This window comes from Gallinula chloropus (genome assembly GCF_964237585.1).
Source record: "Gallinula chloropus genome assembly, chromosome: 18".
Classification (NCBI taxonomy): domain Eukaryota; kingdom Metazoa; phylum Chordata; class Aves; order Gruiformes; family Rallidae; genus Gallinula; species Gallinula chloropus.
The window spans coordinates 2,057,436-2,073,999 of NC_140103.1; the positions used below are offsets into that span (position 1 = coordinate 2,057,436).

Below are 16,564 nucleotides of genomic sequence, written 5' to 3' on the forward strand. Positions count from 1 at the left end.
ACAAGGAACCTCTGCCAGCCCTTCTCGGTCTGCACCAAGCCAAGAGCAGGTCTGCAACGGAACCTTTCTCCACGCAAGCGCACGCATCTGTCTCGCTGCTGAGTGTCTGAGGCCACGTTTCCAAGGATAGAAACACCTCCCATGAGCCCCAGAGTATGACTGAGCTGCGCCTGAGGAACAGAAGACAGGAATCCATCCCTTACATAACTTGTTTTTAATTCAGACCGTAGATATGTGTGTTCTTCTCTGGGGATGATCCTGCGTCCATCTCCAACGTTGGCCGGGTGGGCAGCTGGTCTGTACAGCACACACAACAAGCCTTCTCCTGCCTGTGCTCCTGAGCTCCGTGTGATGCCGACGGCCGGACGCACGGCTCCAGCTGTGGGGCACGCTGGCTGCTCTGCCTGCATGGGGAATGGCATACAGAGATGTGGATGTCTGCTGTGGTGGCCTCCAAGACCTCTTGGTTTGAGAAGTAACTCACTACAAGCATGCATTGATGTTTGTTGGAGCAAATATATATGTATATATATAATTGAATCAGTAGATACACACCCCACCCTCTGCTTGTGAGTGTATCTATATATATTATATATATATATATGTGGGAAAAAAAACAGAGAGGGAGAGAGAGTGATGGTAACACCTTGGACAGCCAGGCCAGTATTCTATCTCTTTACAGCCATCAGTGAGCAGCTCTGTCCCCAGTTTAAAGTAAAGGAGAGAGGAAGTTAAGCCTGCAAAGAGGTGTTGTCACCTCCCGACCTATGAGTAACCATCTCCAGTGTGTAGCCAGTGTCGAGGCAGCCTGTCCTGACTGGAGCCACAGCTGCAGAAGTGTCCCCTCGGGGAGGGGATGGTCACAAGTTGCACCTGTGGCAGCCACTTTTCTCCTTGTCTGTAGCAATGACCGTTCATCTTGTTGACTGTTGGTGGAGCGTTTGTAACCAGGAGGTTGAAGTGGATGGTGTCCACATGCAATGGCCTTGAGATGCTGGTGGTGGGGCCCAATTTCTTCTCCATTTGTACTCGCGCATCCTAATGATCATTTAGTTGTGGAATTAGTGCTGAAAACCAACAGGTGGCTATTCCATTTAAAGACTGAAGGAGAGACTTCAGGCCGTAGCTTGACCTGACATCCCACAGTACTTGAGATTTCCACAGCTGTTTCGTTGAGGGAGAAACCAGTTCGCTGCATTTCTCTTCTGCCTCGGCGGTGCAATGAAAGGCAAGTGATAAAATCTGTATCTGCTAAATATCAACTGAGTTACTAATCAAAAAAACCAAACCCCAACCCCAACCCCACTTGTGAAATGTACTGTATATCCAAGTTTTTGTAAGTGATGCCACTGACAGGACTGGAGAGCAAAGCCAAGGGAGCGCAGGTGCTCCCCTCCGGTGGGGTGGACTTGCCACCGCCACGGGTGACCTGCCCCACACAGACCGTGTGCCGGGGCACCTTCCCCCATAAGTAGCCAGGAGCAGCTTTGCTAATTCAGAAATCAGGCTCTGTTTATATTAAGCCCAAATTGTTTGCAAAAACTGGAAGCAATTCAGCTTGTGCAGTTTTAGAGCTAATTATGTATATGGAAAATACTCAACTGTACCAAGAATGTAAGAAATCCTCTAATTTATTCAATACATTGTTTCACAACATATTTCACACTGACTGTTGCCACTGAACCAAACCTTATCTCAGGTCATTTGCATTCATCTCCTGTCTGTAGATTTAAAGAAAAAAAAAAGAAATAAAATCAAAATCATTCTCATTTTCTTAGTTTATTCAGTAATTGCCAAATGGGTTCTGGTGCAGCAGCGCAGCCTCCAAGTACTAAACTTTTCCAGTTGCTCTTTACAACCCCTTTTGCAGACAAAGCCCAGTGAAGACAGCCAGCGAGAGGCTTTCCACTCACGTGTAATAAGGTAACTAAGGATGGTGAGGGTCTGAAAGCAGAATGGTTCACAGTTTTATTACCTGTTATGTTTTTGTTTGGGCTCACGCTGGTTAACCCTGATGCCCGAGCTAAAGGTGCTCACACAACTTCCTAGCTGGGACAGGGGAGTGGGAACCAACCCTGCACTACTATCGGTGATATATCTGTAGGATGCCAACTATAGACACATCAGTTTTCTTTCACCCACCAATCATTTTGTTGTAGCATGTTGCAATTCTGCATGTCTTGGCTACAATGGTTAAAAAAAGAATTCTCTGAATGAGTGGACAGTCAAGACTAATATTTATTTAAAAAAAAAAAAGTAAAACTAAATTGTAAGCACTTTTTTGTAAAACCAATGTCTGTTTTGTTACATACTTTTAATGTTGTGCTTTGTAAATGTCTTATTTGTGTAATAAATAAAGTTAATGCAAGTAGAAGTGCTGGCACTTACATCCAGAAAATGATGTAATTCCATTTTATTTTATTTTTAAATACTTTCTGGCTTACTAATCAAGCAGCAACCCACCCAGTTTTCCTCTTTTATTATTTTGTTAAACTCTGGCTTCAGGAGAGTTCAACAAACGTTCGTAGTAAATGGATATAATTTCCTAGTTAGCAAACCAGTCATTAAAGAATACCTCTGGTGTACATTATTACAATGATCAATCAATATCAAAGTACCGAGCAAAAAGAGAGGAAAGGAATTCACCAGGACAGCTAACTAAAATCTGGGAAAATAATGTTGATTAAGATGGATTTGAATGACTTCAAGACTGAATCTGAGGCACTCTTTTTAACAAATTGTTTTCAGGCTTAATAACGTGTGTGTGTACTACACTGCACACCTCGCAGGAATATTGCTGTGAGAACTGGCAGCTTTTTTTCCATGGCTTTTTCTCAGCATGACTGATTAAATGATTATTCCCATTTTTGTTTGTGCTGACAAAGATGACAAAAAGATTATATTCCTGTAGAGGGAAAGGGTGAGACAAACCCAGAAGGATAAATTAGGTTTATTGTGACTCAGATTACCTGCTTTGGGATATTATTGTCTAGCAAAAACTGTTTTCATGGGTTTGGTTTCTGTTCAGGTGTTTCAGCTTTCCGGCAGGTCCGAATGATCCATTCGTGCTCCTCATCATCTAAAAGGGAGATAAAGAAACACCAAGTGTCATCATGTCAGGTCTGCTCCCTGCATCGCTTTAGGGTCCAGCCCAAACCAGGAATTTTTCCTTTGAGAAGTAAATCCATTTGTAGCCATTGGCATCTCTCAGAACACAATTTTTTGTTTGTCTCTTTGAAAGACTGTGTGCTGTTGTGTTGGAATTTGGCATGGCAGGGGATGCTGGATCTCTGGCAGTGGCTGGTTATTCTGATCTGTAGCTCGGGTGGAATGATGAGATTTGTGTGTTCGGTTTGGTTTTGGCAGATGAGTGGGGGAGATGTTGGAACTATCAGAAATGAAGGCAGACATTTCTTACATGCTGTGTCTGTGTGGCTTGTTGGTTTATGGAAGGGGAAGGTGAAGAAAAGCCTATAGTCAACACCTAGGTTTTGTCTTCCGGCTTTTTTTGCAGTGCTGTTGTTGCAATGCACGTTATGACAGGTATTGATAAGCAGATACAGTGGCTGAAGTGTTTTAGCCCATGTTCTGTGGCCCTTGTTTAGTATTCATGTCGGTCATATTTATTCTTGGAGCATAAAGACAGTGTGGAAAGAAAAAAAAATCAAAGACAATGTAGGGAAAAACAACTGTCCAGTGAAGTTTGAATAGACATTTTGTGTATTATTGTGTATAAAAAAGGGAAAAGGTTGGCAAATGTTAAGTTGTGGCTTCTTAATTCCAGGGATTTAAATAGTCTTGTCTTCAAAAAACTGTTCTGCAGCCTTTCCTTTTGTGTTTGTGCAGGGAAAGAGAGATCTGCGTAGCAGACCAGGAAAAGCAAACTTCAAAAAGCCTTGAAAAAAAATATCAAAGTATTATTTAAAACAATACCTGTATTTATTTTTATATAAATGAAATGTATTAGAGCCGCTTCTTGTGTTTACCGCTGTCTTAACAAAGTCGTATTAGCTATTTGCCATGTGTGTGTCTGACCTGCCTCTCTCCAAATTTGAAGGGGTTTGTATTACCTGAGAGAACAGATGATTGCAGACACCCGAGGGGGCTGCAGCCCTGGTACCGTGGCCATCGCTTGGCGCTGCACGTAATCCCACTTAGGGACACAGCCGCCCTGCCCGGCTCAGCGCCCCGCTGGGGTAGGTCAAAATAATCAAGCAAGAAGCATGTTGTGTGTAAGAGTCAAATTTTCGCAGAGATCTTTTGGCTGAGGAGCTGAGTGTTTAAGTTAAAGCGACACGGTAGCATCTGGCATGCCAAAGGAAGGTTCTGGGAGTGAAGTCGTGCTCATCTAAGTGTCAATTCACAGAAGCGTGTGTATCGGGTCTGGGGCACGAGTCTTGGAGCCTGGGGGTTAATCTTACTGACCGCAGTGGGTTTTGAATCAAGTTGGCTTTGTCTTTCCTGTTTCACTTCCTTCCTTTTCTTTTCTCCACACCACCCTCCCCTTTTCCTCATCCCTGGCTGAGTGAGGTGAGCGTGGGCCTTGGCTTCTCTGGCGGGTGCTGCTCCCATGCAGCTCTGCTAAAAGCAGAGTTAAAAGCATGTGCTAAGGCCTCTGTCCCTGGTCTGAAGGCCGCACTCATCTGCCGCCCTTGTCAGCCAGCAGACAGAAAGGCCTGTGGCCCGCAGGAGGTTTCCCTTAGGGCCTGCTCGCCAGTTTGCTCTTTGCATACAGCCACTGGTTTCCAACCAAAGCGCTGCCTTGTGCCTACTGACCCTCATTTCCCTCTCAAGGGTGCTGGCTTGCAAAAGCTCGGGTTTGGTGCTGAGCACCCACCTCCGAGCTGCATCCCAGCGAGTGGGTTGGAGAACATGCTTGTCCTGCCATTGTTCCTACAGCTCAGCCTGTAAAAGCTCGCTTTTATCCCTGGAAAATGGTTATGTTTGGGTCGAATAGCTAAGTTCAGCTCTTTCTGTGTTTCACTGACACGCTCTCTTTTTTTATGAATCAATAGGGCCATAACAAAATACCCTGTTAATGGCCCGTTTCTCATTCGGGTGTAATCGAGGAGGAAAAATAAATGCTGAGAAATGTGCTAAAAGGGGAATTAAAAAGATGAGCACTGAATCTTGCTTAAAGACCACGCAATCCTTAGAGAGGCAGAGATTCCACCGAGGGCTGCAGCAGGAATGCAAATGTGGTCCTTAAGCTTTCTTAAAAAAAAACAACATCAAAGCCATAATCAATGTGCTGGCTTTTGTTCTATGCACTAGGTGTTCCAGCACAGTAATGATGCCATCACGTGAATCTCAGCTATAACAGATCTTGTCCAGCCTGGGGATCTCAGTGATTTTAGCTGGAATTGCTTTAAAAAAATAATATAATTTATCTGAGCTTATAATAATTGTGAGAAAATGAAACTTTGGCTCTTTCTGTCACAGTGAAGGAATAAACAAACCTTACATGAGTTATACATCACCAGTATCCAGCTTGTATTTGGGCCAGATATTTGTGACTCACCTGAGCACTAGAACTGATCAACCAGCCTTCCCAGAGAGAGAGAGATCAAGAGTCTGACAGCGCTTGCCTGGCTGAGCAGCACGGGTGCAAGCAGAAGGAAAGGCAGATGCCAACTTGGCTTCACCTAACAGGGTCCCAATGTGCCCTTGGTTTGCCTAGGTTGTTTCCTCTTGTGCTCTGGGATCTCGTGGTCTGCTAGGAAAGCACACAAGGCTGGTTGTTCCAGGGATTTCAGCCTCACCGGATCCATCCCAAAATGTCTTGGTTCATGCAGTGATCTGTTCCCATGCAAATTAAATGCAGAGTCATATGCGCTGCTTAACTTGCATGTAGGTTAATTGGGTGTAAAACCTGAGTGAGCTACAACTTTGGATGCCGAAAGGAAAAAAATAGATGTAATGACTCAATATTCCAGAAAATACCCTAAAGCAAACCCCTAGGACTGACATCCAACCCAGCGTACCGCACGAGCGGTGCTGGCTCTAGATAAGGGGAAAGGAAAGAATTGGTCCAGCCTAGTGAGAAGACCCACAAACCCAGAGATGAGAATGGCTCCAGGGCTAGCTGTGTGAGAAGAGGCAGGGAAATATTAGAATGTAAAGAGTTAAGCTATGGTAAAACATACTTTTGCTACACTAAAGAAGACTGGTTGATAATTACTGTAGTTTTAGGGCTATTTGAATCAGTGCAGCTGCAACCTCTTCAGTAGTAACCCCTGAAACAAGACAAACTGGGTTTATTGTACTGAACAAGTCTTAAAGCTCCTCCCTGATTGTTAGTAATTGGCAGCAATGGACTTAACAGCCTCTTGACTACCCTTTTTACACTCTACCTGACTGTGCAGCTAACAATTTAAATCACAGATGCCGATCCTTCTTTGTGGCAGCTGCTTGTTAACTACACGTTCCTCTTTTTCTGTCACTGGCTGCTTCCATAACCCTGCAACACCAGGGTTAGATTGGAGAATCACATTTCATCAATATTTAAAATGGAATTAAACCTTGAAGTTTGATTAATGCTACCGGATAGTGAGTTGTAATTACTATTTTACAAATTGCAATTGTTTGAATATGTTAATATGATTGTCTAAGCACATCTTCACCTTCAGAAGTAATTTTCTCTTTAAAAAAGATGGGGAAAAAAAAAATCCAAACTCTTTAATCAGTGGTAAATTATCACCCTGTGCACAATTAGGTGGTACAGGGTTCTTCGTGTTGTGTGCTGAATTTTGTGTCAGCATATTTATCTTTAAAAGTTTATCCCTTTTTTTTTAGATTTTCCTCAGTAGAATATACATTCATGGAACAGACTTTGCTGAAACCGGACTAACTATGTTGATATTTGAAGGTAAAGCAAAAAAATTTATGTCTGGAAATTGTGTTCAGGTAGTGAACATTAACAAGTTACTTCTTATGAAGTTAGTGAAATATAATGATTATTACCTTGACATAGCATTGAAATCTTGAGCCAGAGAGAGACAGCAATAGATCTTAACGGATGAGCTGTTACACCACAGTATTGACTGATTCCTTTGAATTATTTTCTTGTGCCTCAATCAAAAATAAGATCAGTTTTCTAGTGTCCACAAAATACATTCTGAGTGTCATGGACCAGATCCTCAGCCAGCCCAACCTGGGCTAGACAGCTTCTCTTTTCTTTCTGTAGTTAATTCAGGCTGTTTTCACTAAGCAGGCAGAGGCATACGGAGCCAACCCTGGTAGCCACCTGCACACCCAGTGCCCAGAAGCAGCACCTTCCTCCTGTAGATGATTAACAGGGGTGCGAGTCCCACTGACCTGTCGGACACTGTCTAGGCAGTCAGTTTGAATAGAGACTTCTTAGGCAAACAAGACCCAGCTAAATCAGTTGGTCATAAATGGGTTCCTACAAGTAGCCTATTTCAAAATCAGTTCTTCTCCCCAAATATTGCTTTGCAAGTTTCTTCCTTGTTTTGGGTGGTTCCAAACACCAGCAAGGCCCAAACAGGTGTCAGAAATGCTGTTAGGTGTATTCAACAGTGAGCTCAAACTGCAGCCCATGTAAATCAGTGGATTTCTGCTCAACATCTCTGCAAAATGAAGCCATTTGTCTGATTTTCAGTCTAATAGTAGTGGTAGAAGAGATTTCCCCAACTACAGACTCCAGATTTATCTCTCAATCAGGATTAGAAACAGCTGAAAATCCAGGGTGGGCTTGCTTCAGGGTGCTTCCAAGGGGCAACTTGAAAATGCTCCATAATTTAGATGCATGTAATCTTCCTATATTAAATGCATACTGCAAAGTTTAGAGTTATTTCCTTCTAGCTATTGTGTTTCTGAGTTACAGAAACCTCAGCTGTGAGAGATTTCTTGGGTCTCCACATGCTTAGGTGTCTGCCATGATGCAGAGTGGAGACGGTCAGCAAACAGCAGTATTGCCATCTGGGCTCCTTGATGTGCCCTCTTAACGAATCCTTTCCCAGGAGACCATCCGGGGGTGTGCAGGGAGATGTCCTGCATTGAAATTAGGATATCTAGTGTATCCTAATTAGGATACCACAGGGAAGAAACCTTACACTGGTCACCTTAGAAACCTGGTCTGACTTTTAGGTCTTCATACTGCACTTCGTAGCTGTATGTGTCCCTGGTGTCTGATGCACTCCCCAGTGCACTCTAGCATTCAGATCCTTGGCTCCCTCCTCTGCCCAAGGGTCAGCTGGGACCAGACGCTGAGTGGGCACCATCCCCTTGTTCTCTCTCACTCCTGTTAAAGGCCATGTGAGCAAGGAGGGAAGTAGACGTGCCCTGTGTCCACCAGGACAATGAGAGGCTCAAGCTCCAGAGGACCCTGAGGACTCAGCCACGTGGTAAGAGCAGCTTTCCGTGACTACAGTTTGTATAAGAGTGTGTTTACAATAGACAGTCCTTCCACAAGAGCCCAGTTTCCTCTGCTCACTGAGGGCCAAGCACATGCAGACCATTGTAAACAACAATATCATTTAATTCTATCACATGCCTGACTCCTCCCATCGCCCGCAGCGCCGTTTATCATGTTCTTCCACCACACAATTGCAATCACATGCGATAGCATCTCAGCCATGGCTTCTGCCTGGCACACCCCTTCCATTTCCACAGCCCCCTCCGGGTCCCTAGCGCCGCTTTCCTTGCTGCACCTGACCCCACCAACATCAAGGCTGGCAAGAAAATGGAAAATATGTTTTCAATTAACCTTTGCTTCCACCCACAAATTCTCACCCTTCCATTTACTTTCAATTACTGTAATTCCAAAATGGCCCCCAAATGAACTTTCCATCTCTTGTAAAACTTGTTTTCACACCAACTGTAGCATCAGCCCTCAGTGCCTATAAGACTTGTGTGTAACCTATTTAATGGATTCACAATAGGATGGCTAGCACGCAAACAAAGTTGTTATTCTTGGCATGGCACTGTTTGGAACTGAAGCTTTCACAGTCTGCAAAATGATAAGTATTTAAAGACCAGGAAACCACAAGGAAAAATATATCTGCAAAAGCTATAGCTACTGAAAGTACTGCAGTGACTTACATCACAACACATAGATTGATATCGTGGGCTATAGCCTGGAATATAAATCATATTGGTCTGTAATCTGTTGTACCAAAGGGAGGATATTCTGCATTAAAACGTGTAGGTCAAGTTTAATCTAAAAGTATGTTATTAGTTACATGGATGAGCATTCTCCCACTGTCTCTGTCACCTGAGGAGACTTTGACACTGAGAATAGCAATGGCATTCAAAATGTGCCTGATCATAGCACAGTTCTACATCAAAAGATAAGAAAGGGGCACGTGATGGGTAGGAGAATTGGTCCAAAATTAGTCCAACATGCCCATCCAATTGGTCCAAAAAGTGCTCAGGGTAGAGTGAGAGCAGACACGAAGTTACTTCTCATAGGAGTCTGGGATCTCTTTAAATCAAGAAGACTCAATTTCCTTCTGCCATCTTCACTTCAATAGACATTCATTTGCCTTGCCCACTCAGCAGTCCCCAGATTGACACTTGCTAATGTTCTGCCTCCTTCTCAAATTTGGCTCCTCAGCTAATTAATTTTGTTAAGCATTGGAGATTATTTAGGTCCAACGTTCTCACATCAGGACAAAAGTTATCTAAGTAAAAAAAAAGGAAGAGATAGATGTGTGACAATTGGAAATTCAGATGAAAGAGCTAGAATGCAATTTCTAACCTTCTTAATGTAATATATTTTTTTCACATCTGACTGCCATAGAAGCAGGGAGTCTGGAAAACATGGTCAGAAAATAAGAATTGTATGATTGTGGGTAAAAACCACCCATGTCCTGGGACTAGACACAAGAGTATATGGGAGATGGAGGAGGCAAGACCAAAAGGTGGATTTGTATGGACTTATCTAGATTCTTGTGAGCAAAGAAAACAAGCTGAGTGCCATGGCAGAGAGAGAAAATATGTTTTGCAATGGTGTTTTTGAGGAATATGAACCAAAGAGGCCAGAAAGAGGAGTTAGGAGTAAAGAGGACAAGCGCTTCAGCTGCTGCAAGAAAAGCAAAGGACTACTCACATTTGTAAGCTCTACTTTTGTAAAGGGAGAGTAGCATTGGCTCTTGGTTTTACAAAGCCCTCTTTTCTGAAATAAGTTTGTCAGCCAAAGTAAAGAGAAAAAAAAAAGATCAATGGATTGCAATAAACGGCATTTAACATAAAAATGAGTAGAATTTACAATTCAGTTAACTTGTTAAATGTTAAAAAATCAGCAAACAATAGACACAATTTGTTTTGTTCAGAGCCCAGAGGTAGAGACCAAATCCTCTAAATTAATTTCTGCAAAAGCTGGGGTTTTTTCCAAACAGGTCTGGATCCTATTCGTTGTAGAATATACTGATTACCAACTATTTTTAAGAGCTTTACACAAACATTATTTCTTTTGTTGTGTGAAATGCAGAATCAGCCATCTGGCAAATGCCCCAGAGCTAAAATCTTTTACATGACATATAATTCAAAATGATTAAATATACAACAGAAAATAGCTATAGCATTGCACTTAAAATAGCATGAACTTTTACTGCCGATCAAAACTGATTTCTTTAGCTTAACAAGTATCCAAAGAACAATTATTTGAAGAGCTTTTAAGAGTTTCAATATGTAGGAACCAAGCCTCATCTAAATTCAGTATCTTAAGTCAAATAAAAAAGAAACAAATGTACAAAAGATTAAATGGTCCTGGGTTATAAGTAGACATTTAAATCTATGGGAAGCTAAATTCATTCGAACAAAAATACTATATTCCCTCTGTACGTGTATTGCTGGGGCTTTCCTCTCCATTGCTAAGGGCATCTGCCAAAACAACTCTTACATTCTTAGGCAATGACTAGGGACTAGCCTGGAATCAGACCGTTCATCCACTCCCTCTATCATCAGAATGGGCAATTTCAAAGAAGAACAGGGAATAAAGCTCCGTGCATGATCCCTGAGTGCAGTCAATCTTTCTTCCTGCACCGCAGTCGACTTGAAGTTAAACTTGCTGTCTTTTTTCCAGAAATACTCCAGGCCTGAAAAATTGCCAGGTCCTCACCCCACACCCAATTCTCCAGTAGTTTATGAGAAAGAGCACGCAAACATCTGCATGTATTTGGGGTACACGAGGGTAGGTACAGCAATATTACCCTCTGTAATTATTGAGTGGTTATGGCTCTGTTTCTCAACTACATTTTTCAGACAAGTCAAGCTTACAGTCCTCAAAAAGCACTTGGTACGAGTCAGATCTGAATGGTAAGGCAGATTTACCTTATGGTAAATGTAGATTTACCTCATGTAAATGTGAATGTAGATTTACCTTATAGATTTGCAGACTTGGATAAACCTGAAATGGATGAATACATCACTCCTGACTTAAAAATAAAAAGAAATTGCTTCTAGATTCTTTCAGAACGAGCACAAGAACTTTCATCCCAAGGTAACAGTGTGAGAAAACTCTAAGTCTGTGATTACTAAGGCTTGGAATGAAAATGGCTTTGCACCCTTGCCTGTGGAGTTGTCAGCCTCCCAACCAAGGAACCTCAGACGTTTTAACCCCAGACTTTTCTAAACTATAATAATGCTCTTGAATCTTGATCTTTTCAGCTTGTAACGATTCCTGAAGCAGCAGGATTTTCCCAGCTGCTTTCTGCAACACTTTCAGGGTTGTAGAAATCTTGAACTGTTTCCTGGCTGGCTTGGGATTGCAGCAACACCAAAAACTCTCCTCTTAAAAAGACACTTGTCCTGGTTTTCCGGGCCTAATCCTGCTCTTAATAACACACATGTTAATTCAGTTACCTGACTCAGTTTCCAGTGTAAAGGCAGGCTTTGTGTATTCCCACTCTTGATGTTGCATGGAGAGATGTCTGTATTTCAGGTAATGTTGAGTGCAGTACAGGAAGCTACCCTGTGCACCATATGCATACTAATTAAAGCTGAGGATGGAATGTGATAGTAGCACAAACAATCTTATCTTACAAAGAGCAAAAGCATGGTTTATGGTATTTAACCCATCCTCAGGAGAACCACAGGAGAAACAGAGCAATTTTCATCAGAAGTTATCTTTGCTTTTCATCAAAAGAGAGGTGACCCAGACAATCTCCTGTAATCTCTCCCATCTCAGCAGAACAAAATTTCTATATTCGACAGCATTTTCTCTTTAGAAGCTATGGACTTTGCTATTTGTGGGTCCTTAATCCTGAATGTCACCTCTCTTCTTGTACCTCCCTGCTTTGCATTAAACGTCATCTATTTTCTACTCTTCTATTGAAAAAAAAAAAAATTGGGAAATCTTCCCATCTTTCTATTGACCAAAGTCTGTTCCAAAGGTGCCAGGCATCCTATTTCTGGAAAAAAAAATGTAGTAATACTACTAGTGAAACAGGAGCCCAGTCCGAGTATCTATTCAAAATAAACAACATATCTTCTTACAAATGAGCATTCCCATTCTTATTTATGTGTCCAATTTTGTGTACTTCGCAATCCTGGAAAAAAGGAGGAGATTGAAGAACACATGGAGAATCAAGAGAAATTTGAGCATCCCCAAGGAAACAGAGGTTTAGGGACGGAGTAATAATTGCAAGATTGTAATGAGAATTTGGAAGACTTTGCTAGATAAAAACGTATAACGAAACTGCTGCTGTCATTTCATTCCCTGGGCCTGATTATGTTTTCATGATGGGCCTTAGCGCTGCTTTAAGAGTAAGAGCTCTTTGAGTAAATGAGGATCAGACCTCCCCACTAGTGAAACGTGAGGCTTGCCAAATTTAACAGAGGTCTCTACGGTACTCTACATAAACTCATCTTGACAAAGAAGCAAACTCAGTAGTTTCAAATGGCGTCTATTTTCTTCTCTTCTGGGCTGGTACCTGAACGCTGCCAGTTTGGAGGCCTGTCGGTGCCAAGGCTGGAGGTTTCCTTGCCTTCTCACACAAACAGCTAAGGAACAATCAGAAATTGCTTCATAATGGGGCTGGGGTGAAAGGTGAGCGCTGGAGTATTCTGCAAGCCTGCTGCCAGACCTGAGGAAGATAGTGTCATTTTGGTAAACCTGTCAAGCTGTTGTAAGAACTTCCTGAATGCTTCCTACCATCTGCTTTTGATGCTTTCAAGACTTGGCTGGAAGCCTGGAGGTTTTCCTGCTCCTTCCCGCCCAACCTATAATGGAGTAATTCTGGATCTGTTCCCTGTCATCCCAGCCTCTTCCTCAGTTTCTTCTGCTTACAGCTGGGGGCTCTTTTCCTTTTTTTTCCTTTACTGCAGTGGCCTTGTGCCCTGAATCATCTCTCCTGGGGCGGTAAGAGTTCCTCTGATGTCGAACAAGTGCCGGGCTTTTCAATTGTCTTCATGTTCTTGAGAGGAAGGGTCTGGCCTACATGACACATTCCTCCTTCACACTCACATCAACAAGTTCAACTTTGTGCCCGGGGCTCTCGATGGAAGGGCCGCACAAAGCACATCCCCGCCAGGCCGCACGCTGCGCTGCTCTGCCTGCTGAATATTGATTGATATAATTTGTAGGGTTGGAGATAAATGGCATAAAGGACAATGAGTTCAAAGAACAGATTAAAAAACAATAAATTGAACTCCAAGGCGTTCCCTCCTGTACTAATCTGTGTAGGTTCCTGTGTTTTTGGAAAGCACGTTGCTTATCTTCCTCATCAGTAGGCCCACTGCATTCCAGTATTTTGGATCAATGCCATTTGTAATAATCTAGATCAGTTTTTATTCAACATTTATAAAACAGGCCATGTATCATAGGGTATATTTTATAGCAGATGGTATCTCCAATCCATTTAACCCTCCCATCGCTTCCCTCCTCCAATATCACAGTGTGTACTTGTAAAAGCTCTTGGAAGTAGAGCTGAGCGGAATTTTTTTTCAACAAATAGTAAATTTGCTGAAAAATTGAGTTTCCAAGCAACAAAACCGTTAATGTGCAGCACACTGAAATACAAACACCAGGTCGTGCAATTTGGGCATTTGGGGGGGTGTGTGTAGGGGAAACGTGGGGCGGGTGGTTGCGTTCAGAAAACATTTTCATTTAAACAGATTCTCCACTAAAAAGCTGCTAAACACAGAGGTTAAATAGTCAGAACACAGAGCCCTCGTTTCAGGTCAGATTACATTTTTTGAGTTATTCCAGTGTCAACTGGATCTTCTTGTGTGTTTTTAATTTGAAAAGTTTCTCTATTGGCTTGATGTGAACTAATTTTCCCCACGGTTTATTAATCTGGGGATTTACCCACAAGATCCAATATTTGCCAAACTCTACTCAAAACAGCTCTACAAGGTGATGAGAGTTTCCTGCTCAGCAAGGCATTTAGAAATAGCCCTAAGACTAATTTCAATGAGCTGGACTATTCTAATGTGTAGAGATAAGCAGAAGCCAAAGCACTTTGCTGCTTCACAGCACAGATTTTCTTGGCTTTCAGGATTGGTGATGTACACCTTACAACCACTCCCTTGCTTGAGGTCATAATGGAAGAGATTGAAGATTTTCCTGAGATTAACATACCAAATGGTAATAAAATAAATTTATTCATATCTGCCTGGGAATACTTCATTGTAATTTTGCAAAATATGACTTATCCAACTCTGGGGACACGTGAATAACTGATAAAAATAAATAAATAAAAATATTTTAGCTTGGTAAAGCAGAACTAACTGGTGGACTTTTACAAGTTTTAGCTTTAATCACAGAAGGTGTGACATATCATCATAGAAGGTATGACAAATAAACTCATTCTAGTTCTACTTGCTGAAGCTGTTAATCATACCTGCGTTTCTGAGAAACCTGAGCTTGTAGTCAACAATCACTCTGGTTTCAGGATTATAGAATCCATCACCACAATCGTAACATCCTTCTGGGATTTTTCTGGGAGGATCCAGATTTGTAAGCTGAGAGAAGCCTGAAGAAAGAAAAAAAAACAACCCCAAAGGCATTTGCTTTGGTTTGCCTTTCTCTTTTTCTTTGCATTTGTGCTTTTGATCAAGATAATTAACAAATATTACATCTCCATGGTATTCGCTATAAAAACAACACAGTTACCTTACAATAAACTTTGTAGAATGTTTTGCCAGTTCTGCAGATGGAGAAAATGAAAATGGAAAACTCCACATAGAAAAAGTGTGAGATAAAATGATATCACTTGGATTTCCTCATTCACAGTTCCATGATTCAGCTCACTAAACTAACGCTACAGCTCTGACCCCAAACTCCAAAACGGGGCCAGGAGGGTCTCACTGGCCTCACAGGACAGCTACGTATCATCGCTGAAGTATTCTATCTATAAAGAAGAGTATTTTATGTATTACATCACACATTCTACTCACTTGTCCCTTATAAATCTTTTCGCCTTTTGGTTCAACATTTATTTGATGTTCTGGGTGAAAATGAATTGCTTTTGCTCAACTCTCCTCTGTTAAAAGCATACTGCTAGCATAGTGAAGGTGAAATGTGTAAGAGGGTTCATTGGGGTATCAAAAGCTGCAGGTAACAAAGCCCTGTCCTGCGGGTCACCGCCTGAGAAGGGACCAGGCGACGGCTGTAACGCCGCATCCTGCTCGGGTGGAAGGTGGTGTCAGCCTTCTTCTGGCAGCGTCCTGTGGTCGGGTCCTGAAATTAGCCAGAGCGTTTCTGCTCCATGTTACTCATGTAGCTGAATTAATCTTTCTTAAGCAAGTTGTTAGTTTAATTCCTTCCAGACTCTTAGGATCGCAAACACGAGTCAGTACCTGGCGGTTTAAGACCAGAGCAGATTTCTGTATAAAATCTTCTGTCGTAGCCGTCACAGTAATGCCATTTTTTATCTTTGTATTCCAGACCATCTGCAAAAGTGTATTTCCCCTGCAAAACATGTTCGAGCAGAGAGTTAATAAACATGATGGATGGATTGAGTACGGACGAGGCCAGCGTTCCCACTGCCAAAACCGTGCGTGAGCCGAGCAGCGCGAGCACACGGCTCAGCTCGGGTTTACGTAGCGCTGGGAACTCCATCTGTGAGATGCCCGGCAGCAGCAGCCTCACCCTCCTCCCATGTTTGCGGGCAAGACCCCGCTGAGGGGATGACAAGCTGGTGTGGCTTGGAAATCCCTGGATCTCACCCCAAACCGTCTCCGTGCCCTGCAGCCAGGTCCCCTCGGGGCAAGGTGAGGTGAGGCAAGGCAGGGGCCGGCCCCCCCGGCTCAGGGTACCTGTGTGGGCACCCCGCGGTGCCAGACGGCCCGGTATCTGCCGCCGTTGGGGAACACCAGCTCTCCCTCGCCGTCAAACATCCCGTCCCTCAGTGTGCCTCGGTACTCGGTGCCGGTCGGCAGCGTGTAGATACCCTGTCCCTCCATCCTGGAAGAGACAGGCCGGTTGGAAAAGGGGGATGCGGGCAGCCCCCCCGCCCCGCCCCGCCGGGCCCACCTGCCGCGCACGGTGCCCCCGCTGTAGCGGCCGCCCGTCACCTCCATGGCGGCCCGACGGTCGCGTCGCCATAGCAACGCCGCCGCCGGGCCTTAAACCCCCGCCTCCCGCGGCCAGCGCGCA

General features: G+C 43.2%; 1 protein-coding gene across 1 annotated transcript; it reads right to left on the bottom strand.

Annotated features, from left to right (window-relative positions):
• Positions 1-1,316: 1,316 nt before the first annotated feature.
• MORN5 (MORN repeat containing 5) lies at positions 1,317-16,488 on the bottom strand (the record flags this gene model as incomplete). Its single annotated transcript, XM_084272712.1, has 6 exons — positions 1,317-1,944; positions 2,970-3,079; positions 14,808-14,939; positions 15,766-15,877; positions 16,225-16,372; positions 16,442-16,488. 5 exons carry the CDS (start codon positions 16,486-16,488, stop codon positions 3,006-3,008), a joined length of 513 nt encoding a protein of 170 aa, XP_084128838.1. The 3' UTR covers positions 1,317-1,944; positions 2,970-3,005.
• Positions 16,489-16,564: the final 76 nt, after the last annotated feature.